The sequence below is a fragment of the Penaeus vannamei genome, chromosome 26 (assembly GCF_042767895.1).
Source record: "Penaeus vannamei isolate JL-2024 chromosome 26, ASM4276789v1, whole genome shotgun sequence".
Lineage (NCBI taxonomy): Eukaryota > Metazoa > Arthropoda > Malacostraca > Decapoda > Penaeidae > Penaeus > Penaeus vannamei.
The window spans coordinates 26,362,190-26,364,689 of NC_091574.1; the positions used below are offsets into that span (position 1 = coordinate 26,362,190).

Consider the following 2,500-nt stretch of genomic DNA (forward strand, 5'->3'; position numbering starts at 1 on the left):
AAAAACAAAATAATATTAAAAAGAAAATAAAACAATGGGAGACTGAATATAATGTGATACTGTAACATAAAAAAACAGGACAGGAATATGAATTCAGTATTAAAAACTGCTCTAGTCTTTTAGTAAGATCTGTCCTTTTGTTTCGAAGCCAAAAACAGCACTAAATAGATATAGCCGTCAGCTGGGTGATAAGAAGGGTCAGTGGCTAGCCCGTAGACCCATTAAAAGGGGATTCGATATCATACGAAGAAAATTTGAATAACAAAACACGTGCAATATTTCAAAATATCGTAAAGAAAGTCACATCAAAATGAAGCAAAGAGAGATGAGATCTACTGAACTTTATGAAACTTTAAGACAACTAGGACAACGCTAAATGAAAGACGAGGACGACCCTAATAGCTACGGGGAGCACGTTTTTGCTCTCCTTTCGGCAACCGGCTGGCGGACCTACGAGGACACTGCCAATATTTGGAGTATCAGCCTTCAAACGAGTCACTACAGATGAACGTCTAAAACATAGTAATAGTTGAAAAATAGATGTGTAAGAGATAGTAATAATAATAATAATAATAAATAGGTGAACGTGTAAAGGATAGTAGAAAAAAAATAATAAATAAAACACAGATGAACACGTAAAATATAATAAAAAAAGGACGTGTAAAAGATAAATAAGTAAACAGATGAGTGTGTAAAAGATAGTGATAATTCTAAAGATTAGAAAATTAAATAGATGAAAAATAAGAGCAGGTTAAAAAGCGGTTATCTATCCCTTATGTTGCTTCCTCAGGGGCTTGGGCTAGATCTCCTAGTTTCTTGCTCTTCCCTTCTTTGTTGTCTTGGCCTTTTTATCACAACTTTTGCAAACTTTGATTAGGTCCTTTTACGCGGAACTTATCATAAGCATAATACAAAACGACTGTGCTCTGGATCTAAAAAAAAATAATAAATGAAAAAAATAAAGTAAACGTACGTTACGATCATTATGTTCATTTTTTTTATTATTATTTTTTTTTACCAGTTACTATATTTTTCCCATTTTCCTTCCCTTTGCCCTTCTCTGTCCCTCCAGAAGATCGGTTTCTTCATGAGTTGATGACGCCCTCCCGATGTCTGGTACTCACCCTATAGAAGGCCTGGTCTTCTTTCCTTAGCGCCAGGTACTCTTACAGGAATCACCTCCACCCCCCTCCCCCTCGTACCTGGTACTCCACTCACAGCAAGATAAGCTCGCCGTGCAGGTACACTACCTGTCTCCTTCTCCGTGGTACCTGGTATTCTCTCAAGAGTAGCAGGTACTGGCTGGGGCTTCCTGACGGTGGCGTAGTAGGTGTCTCGCTGCTGCAGAAGGTTTGTCTTGTTCTGCTCCGCCTCCTGGTCTTCGGGGGCGCCGCGCCCGCTCCTGCCGGCGGCCACTCCTGCGGGGGGGGACGGCGGTTAAGATTTCGGTGTTATGTTTTGTATATATATATACATATATATATATATATATATATATATATATATATATATATATATATATATATATATATATATATATATATATATATATATATACATACACACGAACACACACACATAGATATATATACATAAACTCACACACACAGATATACATTTATATATAATATATACATATATATATATATATATATATATATATATATATATATATATATATATATATATATATATATATATATATATATATATATATATATATATATATATATATATATATAAAGGGAGAGATTGAGGCATAGATAGATAGAGAGCACGAGACTCACGCCTCCTGAAGCAGAGGACGGCGGCGGCGACGGTGAGCGCCAGGGCCAGGGCGGAGGCGGCGGCGGAGGCCATGAGGCGCGGGTCCGTGTGGATGGGGTTGGGCGGCGCCAGCTCCAGCTCCCCCGCCGGCTGCGCCCCCAGGCCGCCCCCGGGACCTGTGCTGATGTCGACGGTGCTGGTCGTGGCGCCCGCGGCGTTGTGGGCGGTCAGCCTCAACCCGTAGACCGCGCCCGCCTGCAGGCCGCCCACTTCGTACACGTCCTGAGGCGCTAGACTGCTGGCCACTGTAAGGAGGAGTGAGGTCACCAATGTCACATTGCTACCTCTTTCATGGAATACTGAATCCACCTGGAAGACTCTCAGTAATGATGAAATGTATTACAGGATTCCACCAATTAGTCTCAGTCTAATCCCCCTGATTTGTCTACGGGAAAGTGGTTCGCAAATATTGTATTAAACGAAACGACTCATGCTGGATGTATCGGAGGTTTGACTCAAGAAAGGGGGTGCGGAGGGGGCGAGAAGGAACAAGCTAGGAATCTCCCACAGGACTCTGGCGCCAGTGTCCGACAGGCTTTCCCGAAAGGACCTCATTTGGCGACACACAGCAAGCCCCGAAGACGTGAAGGACCAAAAGCTCAGGCGCCACCGAAGCGAGACTCACGCGTGGTCCAGGAGGGGTCCCGCGGGCGCCGGAGCTCCAGCGTGAAGT

The 2,500-nt window shown here is 42.7% G+C and overlaps 1 protein-coding gene across 1 annotated transcript in view; it reads right to left on the minus strand.

Moving 5' to 3' along the window:
- LOC138866648 (cell adhesion molecule Dscam2-like) overlaps positions 1 to 2,500 on the minus strand; it is a 240,292-nt gene that overhangs the window by 8,697 nt on the left and 229,095 nt on the right. The window contains exons 29-31 of the mRNA XM_070139815.1: positions 2,453 to 2,500; positions 1,788 to 2,072; positions 1,251 to 1,418 (exon numbers count right to left, since the gene is read on the minus strand). The exon at positions 2,453 to 2,500 is cut by the window's right edge and continues 175 nt beyond it. Of these exons, the coding sequence (XP_069995916.1) occupies positions 1,251 to 1,418; positions 1,788 to 2,072; positions 2,453 to 2,500 (501 nt within the window). The remainder of the gene's footprint in view (positions 1 to 1,250; positions 1,419 to 1,787; positions 2,073 to 2,452) is intronic.